The following is a 19662-nucleotide window of genomic DNA, read 5'->3' as shown; positions in this document are numbered from 1 at the left end:
AGAAGACCGGTGGAAGACCAAGACGAGTTCACCACTTATTACTATTGAACTATTGTACATATGTTAGTTAATATATAGTGTACCGTGATATCTAAAGCGTTACATCATAACACTGGCGACGAGAACGGAGAAGATTTGGAGGAAGCAGGAAGCAGGAAGACGAGGTCGAAAGATAGCGCCGATTGGAAACTTAGAAGAATTCAACCCACGCGCACCAGAAACTTGGGGCAGCTATAAACAACGGTTAGATTTCTTCCTAGTCGCGAACGATATAGACATAGAAGCGAAGAAGAAAGCTGCAAGGACAGACTAGTATGTGGGGTGCGAGATGAAAACCTTCAGATGAGGTTATTAAGTGAACAAGGCTCACATATAAAACAGCATTTGAAGCAGTCAAGGCACTATTAACATGTAAGTCTCTCTTGACACACTATGACTTGCAGAAACAATTACGACTCACATGCGATGCATCATCCTGGGGACCGGGAATGGTGCTGTTCCATATGAACCCAGATGGGTCCGAAAGCCCAGCTGCATATCATTCGAAAATAAATATTTAACAAAACGGAACGCAACTATTCGCAATTAGATAAGGACGGAACGTGGATATTGTCACAGATCACAAGCCATTAATGGGACTCCTGGGGGAAGGCAAACCAGTCCCGAAAATGACGTCGCCAAGACTAGTCAGGTGACCACTCTTCCTGACAAATTATGATTACAGACTAGTGTATAGCCCAGGGAAGTCGATTACACTGCGACGAAATTCCGGGTAGGACGGACAATGACGGTCCGGAACCTCGTCGATAATGTGTGGTGGCGGCGTACTTGGGTGCCAAGATTTGGGTCGACTAGTGTCGCTGATGTAAGAAACACGTTTGGTCGACCTTCACGCCGCCGGGGGTGGCGCCTTCGGTCAGGAGCGGCGGTCGCTCGGACGCCAGCTCCCTCTTCGGGGGATCGAGTGCCGGGGTGCTCTAAACCCGGAGACACGGATATCAGGTAGTGAGCGCCCGCGAAAACACGAGAATAAAAATAAAACGGCAAGGATTTAAACAATAAATAGGGTTTATTCCCTACCATAAGCTACACGGTCTAAAATAATAAATCTTAGGGCTAAACAACTTAAATAATTACAGATCGGTTTTACAAACAAAAGTAAACGAAAAGAATTAAATGTCCGGTACGGTCGTTCCTCCTGGGCGGCGACTTCCTTCAGGACTTGCGGGCGGCAATCTTGAGACCTGGAAATCGCGCGAAGACGGCATGGTGACCCGGGACGGTGATACGGTTTTTCGCTCGGGGGCGGCGATTCGAAAATCGGTACTTAGACGGGCAGACGACCCAAAAAGGCACTTACGGTGGTCGGAGGGTCGAACTGCTCTTTGAAACTTCACACTTTCAGGAAAAAGAAAACCCAGCCACAACACAGGCAACACTTCTTCCGTTTCCAAGACTTCGTTACAACACATGCAGATGCCTTGAGCCGACTTCCATCAAGTGCGGAATTGGAAAACGGAATAAGCTGAGTGATGGGAGATGTGCTGATGGTGGAGAATTTGCCGGAAACTCCATTAAAGACTGAAGTCGTGGCGAGATTAACAGCAGAAAACGAAGTATTGGGGCAGATCATGAACTGGGTACAACAGGGATGGCCAAGATAAGTGAAAGAACCAAGTCTATAAATATACAGCCAGAGACGGGAGTCGTTGTCAATATATAAACATTGTATTTTGCATAATAATCGCATTGTGATTCCAGAAAAAGCTAGGCAACAAGTCTGGAAATCCTGCACACGTCCCACACAGGTATGGTTCAACTCCAGATGAAGGCATTAGTGCGCAGCTTCGTGTGGTGGCCGAAGATGGAACACAGAAATAGAAAACACGGTTCGATCTTGCGAGGTTTGCCAAAAGAATCAAGAGTACACATAGACTTTGCGGGGCCAGTAACCGGGAAATATTACGTCATAATAGTGGACGCATTCTCCAAGTGGCTAGAAGTAGAAGAAGTGCCATTAACCGCAGCGAAACCCGTCACGAAGGTACTTGAAAGACTGTTCGCCACACATGGGATTCCAGAAGTCGTTGTAAGCGACAGCGGAATGGCGTTTACGTCACAGGAATTCGCCGAATTTCTAGAGAGAAACGTCATCAGGCAGGCCCTTACCGTCCCATACCACCCCAGGTCCAGTGGACAAGCAGAAAGAATGGTCCAGGAAACAAAAAACAAGTTGAAGAAGTTGTGTCAGGGAGACACAGATATAAAGATTGCGAGGTTCCATTTACACAACATACCACGCCATCAATGGCAACAGGCGTGATACCAGCTGAACTGATGGTGAACAGAAAAATCCCCACAAATTTAAACATGTGTCACCCCGGAATGACGGCAAAGTGGAAGAATACGCCCATACCACAGCTGAAGTCACCATCAACGAAATTTATAGAAGGAGAGAGTCTGGGCACGTAACTTCGGGAAGGGGCCGAAATGGATCCCTCAGACCGTAAAGAAAGCAAAAAACACCGAAGGCAGAACACACAAGAGGCATATCGACCATTTGAGAAGGAGATATATAGGGGTTCCAGAAGAATCGAGAGATAGGGACACAGTGGAAAGTCCCATCATATGAGAGCCCCCGCAGCAGGTCGAGAGGGAAGAACACGCAGAAGAACCAACTCTGGAGTTCTCAGCAACCAAGCAGACCCAGGAGAGAGGAAGACAACTTCAGGGAGAATCGTGAAACCCCCACTTCGTTTCAGGGCGATCTACAAAAGGGGGAGGGGTGTTGTTTCCTGAGGTGCAGGCGTGCAACCCCAAGTGCCGGGAAGGGATGATCGGCGGACAGTTGGTAGAAGACCGGTGAAAGACCAAGACGAGTTCACCACTTACTATTGTATATATGTTAATATACAGTGTGCTGTGATAAAAAAAACGTTACACCATAACAGTATAGTAGACGCAAACATTTAGGCCGTCACAGCCGGATATCTTAAACCCACTTACTGCAGTAAGTCATGACAACCTACCTGAAAAGACCTTTTGAGGTAAAAGCACAAGGTGGTACTGTCTCGGCGGTCCCTGACACGTAGCATGGTTTGTATTTGCTATGTTTTATGAAGGGTCGGCTGCAAAGTACTTTAAACGTCAAAGCCATAAACACACTAATAAATGTTTGCGTCTAGTGTACTTATACATCTTTAATAAATATAATCCTGACGGGTAATAAATCTGAACTCCATTAATAGTTAGAGCAATGCAGTAAATTATTATCTATTCAATAGAACCCTCATATTTTAAGGCTCCTCTTTACAGTAATTAAAATTAAAACGACATTTCCAATATCATCCTTATGATAGCACTTGAAGACTTGTGCGACATATCTACTCATTCGCAAACCAAAAATCTTCATGGAAATAGTTTTTATATTACTTTCGTTACTTTAATAAAAAATAAAAATGGAGAAACGTTCTTTACTTTTTCGGCCAAAACTATAAAATATTTTGGCTTTTAAAAAGCTGACAGTGAAGATAATATTACTGCCCCCCGGCTATTGAATTTATTTTTTCTTTGTTTCCCTGTGCAAAGGATTGTTTGACTGCTGACGCGACGTGAACGCAACGCGACGCACAACACTCCCACTGTGAACAGAGCTTTACTTTTACGCGTTGTACGCAAATGACAGGTAACCCAAACCGTTAAACGTGGTACGAGGACGTGGCTGTACGTGGATCTGCGTGGCTGACGTTTATTACAGTTGTCTCGTCTCGCGCGTGGTGTGGGTTTAGTTCGGACAGCTGTAACATCAAAATCACATTTCAGTTACATTTCCATTGATTTAAACACATTCTTCAGTGAGTGTAACTAGTTTGTAAACGTGGAACTGTTTTAAAATTCTTCATAGCCAAATTTAACAATGTATAAAATAACTATCGCCGTTTTCACAACCTTCCTTGCGGTTGTTATGTGTAATACAGAAGAAGAAGTAGGTCCGCGACTTCTCGTTTCTAAACAAATCCTCAACAGATATTTAGTGGAAAATAAGGACATCGAAGTGAAATATACCTTGTACAATGTGGGTACCGCTGCAGCTATTGGGGTTCAGCTGACTGATAATGGTTTTCATTCTGAAGCTTTTGAAGTAGCTGGAGGGCACTTATCAGCCAAATTTGATAGAATTTCGCCCCAGACTAATGTTTCTCATGTTGTGATTGTGAGACCAAAGCGTTACGGATACTACAACTTCACTAGTGCCGAAGTGACTTACAAGATTGCTGATTCTTCAGTGGTACTTATTTACTCATTAATTATTATATTTTTATCAATTTCTTAATTTGTAGGTACAGATCTCTCTTAGCAGTGAACCAGGAGAAGGTGGTATTATTGCTTTTCGGGATTATGACAAGAAATTTTCATCACATAGTTGGGACTGGTTGGCGTTTACTCTCATGACTACACCATCGTTAGCTATTCCATTGGCTCTGTGGTATTCCAGCAAGAGCAAGTATGAAAAACTTGTCAAGCCCACAAAAAAGAATCATTAAAATTTAAGTTTTTGTACTCTGATGATCAGAGAAGAATTTGTTTCACAACTTGTTAATTTATAATTGTTGCAATTTTGTAATACATTTTTTTTTGCACATGGTTTTTCATTTTGTATGAGTAAGTTCTGTGTGGAAGAAGTCAGAAACAGGTTATTGGTGTTTGTAGGAGTGTTGTTAGTGAATCGAAAGCTGATAAATATCCAGCTATTAACGCTATTTTTGAAAATAGTCGGCTATTTAACAACAATAATTAGCGAAGTGTACAACAGTTAAAAAACAGACAAAAACAAAGGAAAATAATTAATTGCAAAATTTATTAGTAACAAGAAAACCATTATAACAAGTCCTCAAATTAAACTATACAGAATACAATCGTTATATAATTCCTCTCTGAATTTATGAGTATATAAATATTTTAAAAGGATAAAGTTTTTAGTTGATCGCGACATAAATTGTCAGCAAGAATCTGTCTTAAAGATTCGTTTGAATGACAACTTATATCAGGAATCATAATGATTGAGACTGGGTCAATACAATAAAAAGAAACTATTGAAATACTTATCGTGCATGTACTTAATTACGTTTTTACTATTTATTTTAAATATACAAAATACACACCTTTATATTTGCTTATAAACTAAGCTCACAGCCATACCACAAGCAAAAACTATACTTATGCAATAGAAGAACCCATATCCGACCTTAACTGGACACCTACTTCATTAACATTAGAACCGTAAGATGGAGAAGATATAATAACTTCACTTCCTTGTTCTACATTTTGCGAACTTAAAAGGACAGGGGCAACATACTGTTCGCTGCTTTCTGGAAAATTAGCAATATTCGACTGAGTCGGTTTACACGACGGAAATGGACTCAAGAAACAGAAAAACGCAATAGTAACAAAAAGTCCCATTAAACTAACATAAAACTTAACATTTAAACCTCCTCGGATGAATGAAAATGCGGCCATTATTAACTGTAAGACGAATATAGCAACTCGTACCATTTTAACAGCACTCGCGTGAATTTGTTGGCCTTCTCCGCACATAGTTATAGGTCTATAAACATAATAGATGTTATATTTATCAACGAAATGTTTCAAACAAAGGTAAAGTAAACCGAACGGGGTAATTAAAGGACACGTCAAACTGTAAACGGTGCTTATTGTAAAGATAAGTAGAGTCCACGCATAATGGATGCCGAACGGAAATTCAGACATAATTTCTTTACGAATACTTGTCTTTTCTGCTTCTGACTTAATACGAAGAAATCTAAAGACGTACATTGCAAGTTCTGGAAACCGAAGGAGCTCCAAGGCTGTACCAATTAAAGCTGATGTTATAATATAATTGACAAAAAAAGCACCTTTATCTGCCAGAAATACACATTCCCATCGTACTGTTACATTATGAGATTGCAAAGGCCACTCGAAAAAAGCTTGTGCGCTTGTTAATCCTAATGAGGGAAGAATCAAAACCATGAATAACAGAAAGAAGAAGGCTTTGTGCATAGTCGCATGATTTTGCTTAGATTTGGTCCAGTGTGACATCCATTCGTCTGAGTACGCCACAAGAACAGGCATTAAAGCAGAAAATGATAAAAGCAGAAGAGTTGGAAGAAAATCAGAAAGTACAGGACTAAGTTTACTTACAAAAATGTCTTGGGCTGAAGTTAGATTGTTGAAAACGTTAACCACAATCAAAGGAGTTGTTAAGAAGAAGAGCACTAGAAATAATATCCCATTTATTATTATTGCTTTTGAGTACCAATTTCTGTAAGAAATTTCTAAGTTTTCCCAATTTATGTCAGATGGGGATGGCGCTTTAGTGATCAACCAGTGTCTGACAGAACCAGGTTCAAATGACTTGATCACGTGTTGCGCACTTTCTTCCGAATTTAGCGTCAAAAAAGCAATTCCAAGAGGATTTTCCAAAACCGTCCTTCTCTCTCTAATCACCAATTCATTAAGACGTGTTTCTTCTTCTGTATAATATAAAAGGGCGTTTTTTGCTTTCCATGGACAACATATAATACAACCATAGGGCTGAACTTTAAGGTCTGGTTTATGGTTAAGTATACAGTACATTTTCGCCTCGCGAGATAATTCTCGCTCTCTCTCTAATTTGGTTAATTTTTTTACCCTATATGCAATCTGGATATCTTTAATTTCAATATCAGGGTATTTTAGTGTAAAATAGTTTTTAATATCTTCTGAATTTCTTTGAGAGCGTGAAATATGCGTGATCATTATTGTACGCGACGTCAATGCAGTAACGCTGGGCTTCCGTCCCGAACATCTTCTCATAATTAAGACAGTTAAAGGTACAAAACAGAAACTTGCAATAACATGTACCCACAACCAATTAGAAGTTGGCTCCAAATTACTTACAGTAGTGTGACCAAAAGTCGTTTTGCCTCCTTGTAAAGTACCTTGGAAGTTGATAGGTAAGATAACACAAACTGAAAATATCATTATTGCAGATGACAAAAACAACAGATGCTCTTGAAACGACAAATAATGGGAAGCATCAGGGCCACAGCGTGTGTAAATTCTCTCACGACTTATTTTAAAAATTGAAGGAAACCATAAACAACCAGTATCAGGAATAAGAGAAACGTCTGTACTTGACTCTTCGACAGCAACTGCGTCTTCTGTGTTTTTGTAAAACAACTGGGTCCACTTTTCAGTGTGGACCAAAGCCAATCGACCATAATCCCATGCTCTATTTCGTAAAATGGCGAATAATAGGATAAGTAAAATCCAGGAGACAACATTAAGCAAAATTGTTTCTGGAATTCCTTCATACACGTTACTGATAACTGTTGCATTTGCACGTCTTGTGGTTAGACAAGTGTCGTTATTTAAATTTCCTAAAGGACGCGAGCGATCCCCAAAGTTGTTGAATACCATCTGCGAACATATGAACATTACTAAAGTTGTACTTACAGAAAAAAATTACTTACATTAAATTGCAAGATTCATCACAAATATACAAACTCTGTATTTACAAAAAATCTCAAAGAATGAAATGAAAGCACCGCATTCCAACGTAGTTGTTGATGACGCAATTTCAATTACATTTGACCATAATATGTAGCCAATTATTACACACACTACTGTGCACACCACAGAACTTCAATACTAGTGCTGAGTGGCAACTGTTAACACCAGGCAACACTATAAAATTTAATACATGCTTCCAATGCTTCGCTAATATGGTTCGAAATGTCGGGATCAGCTGTTAACTGTTACTCTCTATCCGTGGTCGGCACCAAAATACTGTAAACTGTAATAAGCTGTATGCCCTGCGATTGACTATAAATCTTTCCTCGAACTAACAATAATAATATTTTACAGTACGTTGGTCGAAGTACAGTCAGGATCAAATATTATGTTTACATGATGGCAAACAGACTCACTGCCATTTTTATTATTGTATTAAGATTCTCTCTACATGACGTTTCGACGTTGTATTTTCTCCATTTTAGTATAGATGGCACAGTAGACAGAGTATTTATAAAGTCACTAGATAGTGATCTAGTGACTTTAAGTATTTATTACCATATGTACAGACTATTATACCAGAGAACATAGAGAAGCGACATAGAGGCTGATTTTGCAAAACCACCCTTATTGACATTGGAGTCCTCAACCAGAGAACATAATTATACTGTGCTATTATTCAGCTAAGCATACCCACCTAGTTTTTTTAATGTGGCAACCCAAACTACCGATTACCAATACTGCCGGTTTTCAATTACAGACGGCCCCTTAAAATATGGAACACCACTCGTGTGTTGGACCATCGATGCGAATTACACTCAAATTTGGTTTAATTTTTTACTTCCGCAACGTAACCGAAGGAAGTATTGTAATCAAGTCCGTCGGCCGACTCTCTAATTTCAGATTTTCTCGACCTTTCGTCACCGAAGTACGAAGAAATAGGTCCCTGTTTCCGTCCGTCTGTCTGTCTGTCTGCCGTCTGTCCGGATTTTTATTAGACAGATAATCTCCGAAACTACTCGACCGATAATTATCAAATTTTATGTTTATTTGTATTACGAATATCATATGTATTTAGATAGTGAAACGCTAACCAAATTTTGGTCCCACCATCAATGTGACAACGTCACTTCAAAATTGTACATAGTAAATGGGTACTAAATTGTATAAAATAACATAGTCCTACACGGGTGGTTTATGAATCCGTGTTGAGTTTTTACCTGAAACGTTGTAAGGATCCAATTCGAATTTTTAAATTTCAAATGAATTCCGCGCGCACAAGAAACGGTTAGTGGTAAGAAGAAGAGGTTGGCAACCAACCACCCCAAAGAAACAGACGTGCGCAAAGCGAGGCTGGTATTGTCTTGAAAAACGGTCACTTCGCTTTGACCGCTTGGAACGAACGGTCGACTTCTTTTCGAGCGCTTCGAGCAACAGGTTGTATTTTTAATTGTGAATTATTCTGTGCCTTTTGCTGTTGTGTTTTGTTTTTCCAGTGTTGATCTGTTCCATTGGAAAATCTAGCAGCCCGTTGAGCCATTGGGTGTTCCTGATTTCTCATCGTTCTTACGACGAGGTTTTTGTGTTCCTGTTGGCGGTAAGCCGTGTCGAAATCTTCGCATCTTTGGAGAGGTATGTTTTGAACACCTGTTTGGCGGCGAGTTTCAAGCCCCGACGATACTTCTGACCTCGTGACACAGCGACGCGTGCGTTTTTTCCACTAATCTCGTTTTTTTTTTACCTTTCATTTAAAATCCATCGCAGTAGGGCTTTACAGGAAGTGATTTTTATTTCGGGCCATGCTTTATTTAGCTATATTTGTGAAATCTGTATTTTGGATGGCGGCAAACGAGTTGTTATTCTCACCGTTCTTTGTTCAGGCAGCGGCCATTTTGAAGCGTCCATTTGTTTCCTTTAATCGAGCACATATTTTAACTGAATCTATTGAACAAAATAACAACATTGTGGGTCTTGGGGGGACGTGCCTTTATTCCTTGGATTTAGCACATCGTTTATACAACGCCACAGGATTCATCGTATTTTTGCATCGCATATTTTCGACGCCTATTATTTGGAATGACGAATTCGTCCAACGCCATTTTGCAACTGCAGATTGTCTGCCATGTTTGTTTATGTGTTTTGTTTGGGGAAATGTATGTGTAATAATGGCCCACAATGCAGCTAAATAATTTCACGTTTGAATTTTAACCAATAACTTGACTGGACACGAATTAATATTAATCACATGTAAATCTGTTAACTTTACAATCTTTCACCTCATGCAATTTGTCTTTGTCTCACAGTTTTAGCTTCAGTAATTTTCTTTGCTGTATAATTTGAAGTGAACGTAAATTTCCATGCTCTACAGTTCTGACCTAACATGATATTTAATTTGTACAAGCTTATTTCACACCAGATTTTGTTTTTTTAAATCTTTGCTAAGTTTTGCTCATGTAAATATTTTGTTGATGAAAGTCTTTGTCCTGCAAATTATCTGATGTCCATATTTAATCTCAAGTAAGAATTATTTGTTGTTGAATTTTCGTAAGAGTGTGTGGCGAATTTAAATGTTGTGTATTGCTCTTTGTTGAAACTTTAACACTTGTTCGGTTGTCATTTAATATTAGAGTCATAGAATTTGAACATTTAAATAGAATTAAAGGTAAATAACACATAACTCGTAGTGTACGTGGGGCGCGCGACTCCTTCTCAAACTGACGGGATTAATCGCGTCACCTGCACAAGTCCGCGGGTGTTGTATAGCTTCAGGGGGCGATCGCGGGTCTTTAACGCTGTCGACTTGGCCCAATAGTCGGGACCCCACTACGGATCTGCGATCGTAACCGCCTCGTTTCGCAGGGCACGTTCGTAATGGAGAGATGCGTGTGAGCAGGCGTTGGTGTAGATAGAATCACCGTCGTGGGGGAGAACAGTGACGATCAGGAGTCCCAACCTCTACTTGCGCTACAACGCCCCCTCTGGGTATTTTGCTGTGCTCATAAATGAAATTGCTATATTTTGTTCTATATTTTGTTCGATCGCCACACTCTCATAATGATTCGGGTTCTGCCATCCAATTTACATATGTGTAAGTCTTGTGTTTGTTCGGTTTTCATATGTGTATGTCTGTCAATTCGCGAGTGTTTTTCTTTCACATATCTTAAGGTGTTTGACATGTAATATGTCGGTGAATAAAACCCCAGGGGGTTTTGGGGAATGAAGACCGATGATGCCTTGGCCCTGCGGACTCGCCAGAAGGGCAAATCGAGCGTCTGTCGTTCTTCGTTTCTTTTTCCTCCTTAGGAAGGCTCCTAATTTTGTCTATCATTTCTTGCGCTCTCGACAGTGTATGCACTTGTATGAAAGAACGTCTTCCCGCCATTTTTCAAAAACAAAAAAAAAAACACAACGTAGGTTCCTATTTGTTAGACGATCACAGCCAAGGCCAAACTTTGAATTTTTAAATTTTTCGCGGGCCCTTCAAACTGTTTCAAGGTCAAAATTTTGAGGCGGGAAGTTTGGGTTATCACAACGTCCAGATTTTTGAAAAAAAAAACATTATACCTATATCAAAATTTTGCAATTTAATTTTGAATAACCGAATGCTTTGAAATCTTGCAGATGTTTTAAAGTTATCATAAGCATGATACATTTTTAAACAAAATATATCTGTTTATTCCCCCAAAAAAATTGATCTTGTCATCTCAAAATTTTGCCGAATAAATCCTATCTAAAATATGCAAAATATGATGAGGATGTACTTGTAATTTATCACTGCATTCATATTTCTTAGAATTGCTTACACAGGTGACTCAAAAAATAAAATTTATTTGATCGATTAAATTAGGAACTGCAAAACCGAATGCTTTGAAATCTTGCAGACGTTTTGAATTTATTGTAAGCATGGTAAGTTTTTTATCAATATATATCTATTTAGTCCCCCCAAAAAATTTACGACGTCAACATAAAGTTCTTTCGAATAAATCCTATCTAAACATCCCGCCTTATATTGACATGTGAGAAAAAATTGAAAGTCCGCAAAAAATTCGAAAATTTGGCCTTGGCTGTGATCGTCTAACAAAATGGTGCCTTACATTGTGTTTTTTTTTTGTGGCGAAATGCGTTCTGCAAGTGGTGCACCCCAAGGTTGGAAAAGTACCGCTAAATAAAACACAAAGTATATGGAGGACACAAAATCATTTATTTCTCCACTCACAAAAAAAAAAAAAAAAAGCTGCGACTAAGTTGTGCCGGGTGAACGTTCTGAATCAATGCAAATATTTGAATATTACAAATTTCATAAAACAAAGCAAAATCTGAATTAAAGTAACTGGATGCAAATACACAAGTTATAACGGACGTGTGGCGGCAAATTTAAAATTATGAAAGTCAACAAGAGAACAAAATTTTTAATGAAAACTATGCAGCGGCAGCCGCACCAGAACGCTATAAGAGTGTGGCGATCGAACCATATCAATTTCATTATAGAGCGCAGCGAAATTACCCACAGGTGGAGCGTTGTAGCACGAGCGGAGTTTGGGGCTCCTGGTTGTGGCTGTTCTCCCACTACTACGGTAATTCTATTCTATCTGCAAGCACATGGCACCCAGCACCCCTCTATCTAAAGAAGAAACGTGCCGCGCTAACAGGCCGTACGGTCGCAAACTCGTGGTTGGAAATCACGGTATAGATAAGAGCATTAAACTACATGTAAATTCGCCATACACTCTCCTGAAATTTTAAACAGCAAGTAATTCTTATCTGAGATTAAGATTTGACATCAAACAATTTATATGATGGAAACTATAGCCCCTAGAAATACATAGTAGCGTCACCGTGGAGCGAACATGGCGGAAACTTAATAAAAACAAAAATTATTAACACCATTTGACAGACCGCAAAATTTAAAATGGTTTTATGTTGGCTTTAAAGTTTGTAGTTTATATACAAAATATGGATTTTAAATTTGAATAAAATATAAAATTTAATCAATAACGTCTTATTTAATAATTATTAGTTATATTAATTGACATTTAAGTGACTTTAAACAAAAAGACCACGCCAAGACCACGTGACAACAACGGTTTACGAGCTGTCAACTCTCTGCTGACACAATTTGGTTCCAAACCAGGGGAATTTTTTGCGTTACCAACTGCATTTGCTCCACTCGTACAACAATGAATGACGCTACTATGTATTTCTAGGGGCTATAATGGAAACATTAATCAACAAAATATTTACATGGTAAAAAAAAAACAGCAAAGAAGGTGTGAAGTAAAACTTGTGCAGACAAAAATATTACGTGAGATTAGGAACTGCAGCGCATGAAAATTTATGTTCAATTTAAATTATACAGCAAAGAAAATTACTGAGGCTAAAATTGCGAGATAGAAAAAAATTGCAAAGCTAACAAAATTACTTTGTTAATATTTAATATTTGATGTTCATTCGAGTTATTGGTTAATTTTCAAAAGTGACGTTATTCAACTGGATTGTGGGCCATTGTTATACATTACCCCAAACAAACACATAAAGAACATGCAGGCAATCTGGAGGTTCAAAATGTCGTCGAACGAGTGCGTCTTTCAAAGAATGCGTCAAAAATATGTCTCCCAGAAATACGATCAATCCTGTGGCGCTGTGCAAACAATGGTCTAAATCAAAGGAATAAAATGCAGGCCTACCATCACCCATGAAAATACTCTTTCAACATGGCCGCTGCCGGAACAAAAAATTTATATGATGTTAAATTATGCCACACTTTATCAACGATTCAAACAAAGAATTTACATTATGTTAAATTATGCCATTATCCAAGTGATTGGTTACTTAAAACAATTAGCTTTGAGAGTTTATATTGTGAACTGTCCTCAGCTTATCCCGAACAAAACACATGATAAATAAACACAAAATGCATCGAACTTTGCGAGAAATGCTTCTCGGTGGTGTAATTTTCCACGTTGCGAGAAAATATGTCTCGGTGATGTGATGATGATAACGATGATAACTGCCTAAGGGGAACGATATTATGAATTCTACCGCACTTTCCACGGTCCTTTTTTCCAGAGTGGAACAACGTTAGGTTAATTTTATTGCCGTAAATGAACTATTAGCAATCTTGTGTGAGGAATTAAGAAGTGTTATATGTAATGTAACACTTATGTATAAGTATCCAGAAACTTATTTATAATTTGATAAACAAAGGATGAGTCCTGACTCAGTAAATTTCATGAAATTCCCTAACAAGTGCTTTAAAATCCAAACTGTTAAATTGGGTTAGAACCAGTTAACGAATAAAATCCTGACATGAACTGTCAATTTACACCACGTGTTAGCATCGGGCGAAAATTCGCATATTTCCGCTTGGAAAAACCTCAAGAATTAGCTACTCGTGTTGGGGAAAATGGTAAATGGGTTTTAAATTGTATGAAATAACATAATCCTACACATGTAGTTTATGACTCCGTGTTGAATTTTTACCTGAAATGTCCAGAAAAAAATTAAAATTATAAAATCTTTTGCAATTTAATTTTGAATCGGCAAAACATAGTGCTTTGAAATCTTGCAGATGTTTTAAAGTAATGATAAGCATGCTAAATTTTTAATCAAAATATATTTGCTTACCCCCTCCAAAAAATTATTATTTCTAGGAGCTACAAAAACAATGAGCACTGTATTCCCTCTATACATATAAAACCTCTTTAGATGAGACAGACGTATGACAGAATGAGAGAATATGCACTGTAATCATATTCTACAACACAGACTACCCCCTCCAGACTGCCAAGTCCCGTGTAAAAATTTAAACTAGTAGAAGGTAACAAATATAGAGGGCCAGACGAAAGATAGTAGGGGAAACTGTGGGAAATTTGAAATTTTGTTGAGTAGGCGCCTTTGGCGGGAGATTCAAAGTCATTCTCAAAATATTGTAAAAACATATTTTGTATATCATAACTTCGTAATTAAATTATTTTACTAACGTATAATGCAATATTATTATACGTTAATAAAATAATTTAATTAAGAAGTTATGATGATACAAAATATGTTTTTACTACTTAAAAAAAAGTAATAAAAACACACGTACTTTTTGTCATTAGTAAATTTAATAGCAGACATATAATGGTATCTAACAGCAGTGGTATTGTTGATATAATTATTATACAATAGCTTAACAATATGATTAAAATGAGATGACATACCAATTATTATAAATAAGGAATCTTCTAATTCTCTTGCTTTATATTAAATAAAAATTATTGAAACTGCGAGGATATCACAATAATTTTTATTTAATAATAAAACAGAAACTAGAAATCAAAATCTTTATTTAAGTATGGATCTCAATTTCTTTTCGCGTGGAGTACACCTTTTCCACGAGAAATTGAGATCACATTTCTTAAACAAAGATCTACTAATCGATGGTGCTTTGGACTCGTTAGTAGACAAAATCGTCGCATTTTGACGAAAATTAATAGAAGAACAAGAAGAAGTAGGCGTTTCATGCAAAGAAGTGAGCATAGAAGTATCATACATCAGAGAAGCACTTCCTTTTGATGTCGATGGAACAGGATGAGTGGAGGGAACTTTAATTGGTGTTGAAAAATGTATGTCTTCATCTGTAACCTGAAACAAAGATCAATTAATCATTATTGCATACAAAGACATTATAAGTTTGTACCATTAACGGTTCGACCGGAAGAACTGGGGGTGTCACAGTTGGTGGCTGCAGCACATTCTCTTCAATGATCTAAAAAACATGAATATTTAATACAAAAAACAAAACGAAGCAAATTTCACACAATAGTTATTTTCTTTTCTTTAATAATTAGTACCTCAGTCTCGGAAGTTTGGATGTATTGCGAAGGTACTGCATTTCGATTTAAAGTTGCTGACCAATTGTTAGCGTAAAAATTTGCGGAAAAGTATTCACTGCAAATTCTCCAGTGTGCTTTCACTTTTTTTCTATATTCTCGATTTTTAGTGCTTCTCCCCATTCACGTAATCTAAAAATTAAAATGATTTTGCTTTAAATTTTTCTTTTTTTTTTTTCTTACTTATAATTTTTAAATTAAATATACTTCAATGTTTGTAAACTCACCTAGCAAGCGATCGAGGAAAACAATGCAGTGCCTTCGCATTTTCTGTGTTGTTGCCACAAATAATACAATATCTGCAACAATAATACATTATTTGTTTTATTTAAATTTGCAATAAAAAGCTAAAATTTTTTACCTTCTCGTCATGGCGTTCCTTCAAATAATTTTCGGTAGGTATTTACTTCTTGTTGGTGTTCGACACGTATTCGCACTCACACACTTAAATTTTTCAAATTCAAAATCGCGCAAATTTATTACCGTTATTGCTCATGTGCCGCAGCGCGTCACACCTGTGCGTGCGTCACACATACGTCAGAACACCGTTAGAAGTAGGGGTATCTGTAATGGCGGATGGCGTCCGGCAGTTGTTTTCTTTCAATTTTCAAATGTGTTACAAGTTGACAGAAATTTTGCGACTGCAGAGCCATCTGCCTTGAGATTTAGTTGTAGCATAAGGATAGGTTTATGTACGCCCAATATGATAACACGAGAGAGATATAGAAACGAAGACAGACTTATGGGTCTATAAGTGTATTGAAGTGGTATAGATAAACCGGCTCAAATTTTCCCACTCAACTTGGCAGGCCCTACACAATTATGTAATATCTTTGGTTATCGCTTATCGCATTGGTTATGGTTTTGAGGTTATGACTTATGCTTATGAGTAGTTATGACATTCTATCATCAGTATTCATGAGTGTAGAGCACGGTGGTATAAGTAAGGTGTTTCAACTCCATTCATAAATTTTCATAAAACGGGCGCTTAAGGGTGCCGTCTGGAGGCAAAATATCTGCCTGGTCAAAGTGAGAATAAAACGACCCGGGAGATGCTGCCTCCTGTTAGTGAATTGCTAAAATGTGAATAAATGCAGCACCGATCCGTAGAATTCTACATTTTACTGTACGGAAATAAGTTTTAGTACACAAGCCGCAGTGCCTGTCTAGCCATAATAGTTGCAAACAAAACCCGGGTACCTGAATTTACCCTTGACCGTTCAAAACCGGAAAGATGTAAAACTCACTGATTCATTTTCCTATTTTGGCTACAGTTAATTCTTTCCAGTTATTTATTTTGTTTCCGTACTTAAATTGTTTTCGGTAAATATATTAAATATATGTAAATATTAAAGTACCTCCTACTGTCGGGGAATCATCTGTAGATATGTGATTTATTCCTATCAAGGATGTGTCGTTTGTCTGAATTACAGGAACATCATGTAAAGCAAAAATTGGTCGCGCCAAGGTACTATTTACGAACGGGAGGGATTTTCCACATTTGTAGGCTAAACTTGAAATAAGAGAATTAACAATATTTCCGGTATAAGTAAATATTTTTATTATTTTCCTACTATCTGCACTGTCGGACATGCCCATTCATTACAAATAGAATATTTTTGGCGGAAAATGTTTCTTAAACTTAATAATGTATAAGAGTTTGGTTTTGTTATTTACTTTATCGTTTGCAACAAAACAATAGTAATAAAAATAAAAATATATTTACCAAGTAAATAACAATAAATTGTTAAAATTATTAGCCGCAATCGTTTGAAAATGAATAATAACGTGTCCTTGAAGCTATTAGCCACATAACAAAATTTTTTACTTTCTTCAACGCAAATCATTAGTACGTTGTATGCAAGTAATTCTAAGCATTCAACGGTGGTTTTTTATGTAAGTACTAAAATATTCATGTTAATTATTTTGGCGGCTAACTGCATGGCAGAAGGCAGTTTATTTAAAAATTTGACTTTGCTTAAACTGTTTGTTAGTATATCGTTTTGTAAGGATTTAAATAATTAATTTTAAATTTTTAATAGAAGCAGCTGCTATTTTTTATGCATATTAACTTTGACTTGCACTTTTAATTTTACGTATATCATATGCTTGCGCATCGTAAACCTCATTTTTTTGTATAAGGTGTAAATATTTTTTGTTCACTACATATTTGTCATACTGTTTCGGAAAGATTTAATTTTAAATTTTAGGCTTGAACAACAGCTCGAACGTAATTTTAAATTCGGAAAAAAATTGCTACTCAAATGGAGTCGAAAGCGTGTACAAGGGATAATTTCAGTCCGCAATACCAGTCCCACTTCCGGTGACAAACAAAAGTTGTTAAATTTATTGTAGGTGGTTGTTTACATCTGGCTGGTAGAAATGGTAGAGTCCTATGAATGTAATTGTTTGAAATGCACGTAAAGTACCTTTTTTCGGCAAAACTCAGTTTTGGAACAGTTGCCAATGTTACTACCACTTTGTCAGTGTCTGCCTAAAACATAGTTTCGGTCGTCCACTTACAAATTATTTGCACTATATTTTTGTTGTTACACCTTATTTTATAATAATGGCTCGTGACAAATTTTATCTACGCAAAAAAAAAAACAAAACGTGCAATTAGCACAAAAAATTGTACAAACAGTAAAAAAACACATAAGTTTATTGAATTGAAATAAAAACATCCAACTTAAACGAAATCATCAATACTTTTATCAAGTATGTTATAAGCTGTGAAACATTAATCCTTTTCCCGTCATAATTCAAACTACAACATTTTTAGATTCAAGGTCAACTGGAAATTTGTGAAAAGGAGATTTGCTACTTTGTGGTTTATAGTGGAGATAAGAATGACCTCCATATAGAAACAATATTTAGAGATCGAAAAATATGGACAGAAATTATGTTTCCAAAATTAGAAAAATTCTATCGCTGCTGTTTGGCTCCTGAAATAATACTGAACAGGAGGTCAAAAAATTTGAAATGTTTAAATTTTGTTGGTTGTCTGTATGCCCCATTTTTTAAGGGATTAGTAATATATAATTAAAATAAGCAGCATTTACAAATATTAATATTGCATGGGTTCGGTTTAACAAGTGTGTGCTGTGAAATTATACTGAGTATTACAGTCTGGATAGAAAGTCGCTAACCCGATTTGTTCTGTTACTGTCCTACAGAAGATAATATGCTTTTCTACCTGCCATCAACTCATCTCTCTTTAATCATACCTATATCGGCGTAGGTTGATTATGATTACAAAACTTTGACATCGTTTTACTTCTTTCATCTTCAGCAACAACTCAATGACGTTTCAGAGTATATATAATAAAACACGTTTCAATTTTATTTTTCATAAAGGATAAAAAATAATTAATATAAAACAGATTTATATGTGCCTCAGCTGCGGAGGATTGTAAATACCTTTTGATCTCTTAAATAAAACATACTTTACTATAACTAACTTTTAACGTATCCATCTTTTTTACTCTTTTAGTAAAAAAGATGGATACGTTATTTTGTCACTTCTAAAAACCGAAATGGTATTGTAAAATCGGAAATGCGATATCAAAATTTTATTCCGATAAATCGCTGAGTAAAAACAGCTCCCCCTGGTGGACAAGGTCCACATTAAATTAAGTCTGCAACCAAACCAGAATCTAAGTAAACCTGTATTCTGCTACGGCATCATAGCTCGTTTAATGGCGATTTCTCGTTTCAACAGATTCTGTCTTTTCGAGAGTTATTTACCTCAGTCGTGAATTTTTTAGGATTATAAATGGTATCAAAAGAGAGCTGACACTTTTCCCCAGGGGACCTCCTATCTCAGAATGCAAATCACTTCAGCACTTCTTCAAAAAATGCATCAATGTACCGGTTAAATCTGGTGTAAAAATTGGCCAACTTTATAATTTTTTTTTGTAAAAACTGCGGACTAGATATGAATATAAATATGGAGGTCCCCTGGACTCAAGTTTCTTAATTCGAAATATAATTTTTTTAAAGCGATATATCCCGTATTTTCAAAATGCAACTCCGGAAACCACGACGATGTTTTCAATGTATTTAGTATAGGGCAAAACCGATCCAGACGCGAGCCTTAAAAACTGGTATCGTAGTAGAGCAGCTTTCAACACGAAAGGGTACAGGTGGTGGGAGTGCGCAGAACATTGTTTTGGTTTGGCTTTACAAATATCGTGCAAGCAGTGGCAGCGGCGATGAATATTTCGATTTTGAAATA

General features: G+C 37.1%; 4 protein-coding genes across 7 annotated transcripts; 2 read left to right on the top strand and 2 right to left on the bottom strand.

The window, feature by feature from the left end:
• Positions 1-1091: 1091 nt before the first annotated feature.
• On the top strand, positions 1092-3274 carry LOC135131185 (uncharacterized protein K02A2.6-like). Of its 2 annotated transcripts, none has more exons than XM_064058778.1 (2): positions 1092-1323; positions 1406-3274. In XM_064058778.1, exon 2 carries the CDS (start codon positions 1811-1813, stop codon positions 2321-2323), a length of 513 nt encoding a protein of 170 aa, XP_063914848.1. In that variant the 5' UTR covers positions 1092-1323; positions 1406-1810; the 3' UTR covers positions 2324-3274. The 2 variants fall into 2 exon arrangements, with proteins under 2 accessions (XP_063914848.1, XP_063914849.1); XM_064058779.1 differs by having other exon boundaries at positions 1092-1711; positions 1762-3274.
• A 426-nt stretch (positions 3275-3700) lies between these two features.
• LOC135131142 (translocon-associated protein subunit beta) lies at positions 3701-4640 on the top strand. Its single transcript, XM_064058718.1, has 2 exons — positions 3701-4288; positions 4341-4640. Exons 1-2 carry the CDS (start codon positions 3917-3919, stop codon positions 4542-4544), a joined length of 576 nt encoding a protein of 191 aa, XP_063914788.1. The 5' UTR covers positions 3701-3916; the 3' UTR covers positions 4545-4640.
• LOC135131141 (calcium permeable stress-gated cation channel 1) lies at positions 4143-8025 on the bottom strand. Its single transcript, XM_064058717.1, has 2 exons — positions 7512-8025; positions 4143-7458 (listed from the first exon to the last, which is right to left on the bottom strand). Exon 2 carries the CDS (start codon positions 7456-7458, stop codon positions 5218-5220), a length of 2241 nt encoding a protein of 746 aa, XP_063914787.1. The 5' UTR covers positions 7512-8025; the 3' UTR covers positions 4143-5217.
• A 6736-nt stretch (positions 8026-14761) lies between these two features.
• LOC135131203 (uncharacterized) lies at positions 14762-19662 on the bottom strand. Of its 3 annotated transcripts, none has more exons than XM_064058803.1 (6): positions 19521-19662; positions 15787-16412; positions 15653-15724; positions 15387-15578; positions 15233-15301; positions 14762-15177 (listed from the first exon to the last, which is right to left on the bottom strand). In XM_064058803.1, the coding sequence occupies exons 4-6, from the start codon at positions 15546-15548 to the stop codon at positions 14878-14880; spliced, it is 531 nt and encodes a 176-aa protein (XP_063914873.1). In that variant the 5' UTR covers positions 15549-15578; positions 15653-15724; positions 15787-16412; positions 19521-19662; the 3' UTR covers positions 14762-14877. The 3 variants fall into 3 exon arrangements, with proteins under 3 accessions (XP_063914873.1, XP_063914870.1, XP_063914871.1); XM_064058800.1 differs by having other exon boundaries at positions 15387-15557; XM_064058801.1 differs by lacking the exon at positions 19521-19662 and having other exon boundaries at positions 15387-15557; positions 15787-17033.

This window comes from Zophobas morio, unplaced genomic scaffold (genome assembly GCF_036711695.1).
Source record: "Zophobas morio isolate AGI-343-1 ecotype UQ-CSIRO unplaced genomic scaffold, CSIRO_AGI_Zmor_V1 ptg000019l, whole genome shotgun sequence".
Taxonomy (NCBI): Eukaryota; Metazoa; Arthropoda; class Insecta; order Coleoptera; family Tenebrionidae; genus Zophobas; species Zophobas morio.
Note: the sequence above shows the minus strand (reverse complement) of the source record. Positions and strands in the feature narration are given on the sequence as shown.